The sequence below is a fragment of the Sinocyclocheilus grahami genome, unplaced genomic scaffold (genome assembly GCF_001515645.1).
Source record: "Sinocyclocheilus grahami isolate Dianchi unplaced genomic scaffold, SAMN03320097.WGS_v1.1 scaffold1425.1, whole genome shotgun sequence".
Classification (NCBI taxonomy): Eukaryota; Metazoa; Chordata; class Actinopteri; order Cypriniformes; family Cyprinidae; genus Sinocyclocheilus; species Sinocyclocheilus grahami.
Window position 1 is genome coordinate 120,059 of NW_015506604.1, and position 2,036 is coordinate 122,094.

The 2,036-nt window shown below is 36.0% G+C and overlaps 1 protein-coding gene across 1 annotated transcript in view; it reads left to right on the forward strand.

Annotated features, from left to right (window-relative positions):
• The window catches only part of LOC107570189 (F-box only protein 41-like), an 8,406-nt gene that overhangs the window by 4,584 nt on the left and 1,786 nt on the right, over nt 1–2,036 (forward strand). Inside the window, exons 4-6 of the mRNA XM_016256396.1 lie at nt 849–944; nt 1,018–1,136; nt 1,208–1,366. Of these exons, the coding sequence (XP_016111882.1) occupies nt 849–944; nt 1,018–1,136; nt 1,208–1,366 (374 nt within the window). The remainder of the gene's footprint in view (nt 1–848; nt 945–1,017; nt 1,137–1,207; nt 1,367–2,036) is intronic.

Below are 2,036 nucleotides of genomic sequence, written 5' to 3' on the forward strand. Positions count from 1 at the left end.
GACAGACAGACAGTCAGTCAGACAGACAGACAGACAGACAGTCAGTCAGACAGATAGATTTAATATTTAATATTTGAATATTAATTCCATTTCTTACATTTGCGTACAGAATTGTGAATATTTCATAAATATTGACTAGGCACATTGAGAATTGAACCACATACATTTACATAGTTTTCATTTCAATTATTTAATATCTGTTATTTAATTATATTTGTTATTTAATTATATTTGAATTATTATGAATAATTTTTTATTCTTTAAATCTTTAAGAGTATTATTATATATTTCTCATGTAAGGCATGCAGTACTTATGTTTTTAGTAAGCGTTTTATTATAATTATCTTATAATTATAATCATCCATTTATTTATTTAAATTTTAAAAAATTTAATAAATTTTTAGTAAGCGTTTTATTTTGTCTTTCATTTAAATTATTCAAATTTCACATTTTTATGCTTACATTTTTAGTGTTTCATTTTAATTGTTATTTTAAATTCTTTAAATTTTACATTGTTTTAATTAATTTTTAGTAAGTGTTTTATTTTAATTATCTTTCATGATTTAAATTGCACATTATTATGATTTAATTGTTATTGCTTCATTTTAATTGTTTTTATTTTAAATGATTTAAATCCTAAATATGTTATTTATTTATTTATTTAAAATTAATTATTTTACAGTACCTGTCTGATTTACATCTTTATTATTATTTTAATAATAATTATGCTATATTTCACATGTAAAGCATGTAGGGCTTATGTACCTTCAGTATTTTTCATCACATATTACTCTTTTGGTAAAAGTCAAATAAAAGCTTACTTTCTGGTGTTGTTCTGCTGTGTTCAGGAGCGCGTCGGATCCGGCGGGACAGGAGGTGATCTGGGCTCTGGGTGCGGGATGCAGGAACATCACGACGCTGCGCATCGCTCCTCTACAGCCGTGGTGAGGATCCGTCTCTTTAAATCCGTCAGCGCTGATCACATGACCACTGATTTCCCACCTTGGTTTCCTGCAGCCTGCAGCCCAGTCGCTTCAGTAACCGCTGCTTGCAGACGATTGGCCGCTGCTGGCCGAACCTGTGCCGGGTGGGAGTGGGCGGGGCCAGCTGCGGCGTGCAGGGATTGGCCTCTCTGGGTGAGTGACAGGTGATGTGTGAGTGAGGTGAGATCTGACCAGGGTTCAGCGTCGCTCATGTGTTTCTGCAGTGAGGAACTGTGTGAACCTGTGTGAGCTGGAGCTGGACCACATGAACGAGCTGAACCAGGAGGCAGCGGCGGAGATCTGCAGAGACGGGCTCCAGCAGCTGCACACGCTCAGCTTCATCTCCTCACCCGTCACCGCCAGAGCCATACTGCGCTTCAGCAGTGAGCATCTCAGTTCAGCAAGACTGACCCAGTGCTTCTTTTTTTTAGAATTTTACATCTAAACTATATATTTTTTAATGATACAGTACCATGATTTATTTAAGTTTTAGGTGTTTTATTATTTAATTATTTTTATTTTACATTTTATATGTAATTATAAATGTTTATGATGTGATTTTAGTAAGTGTTTTTATTATTTTAAAATGATTTACTTTTTTTAATTATACATTAATATGATTTATTTAATTTTTAGTAGATGTTTTTATAATTGGTGTTTATTTTAAATTATTTGTTTACATTTTACATTTTTATGCTTTAACACACACACACACACACACACGCACACATAGACACACACACACACAGACACACACACACACACACACTCACACACACACACAGACACACACACCCACACACACCAACCCACACAGACACACCAGGCCTCGCGCACACCGCGCACACATAGACACACACACTCACACACACACACAGACACACACACACAGACACACACACTCACACACACAGACACACACACACTCTCTCTCTCTCTCTCTCTCTCACACACAGACACACACACACACTCACACACAGAGAGACACACACACACGCACACATAGACACACACACACACAGACACACACACACACACACACACACACACACA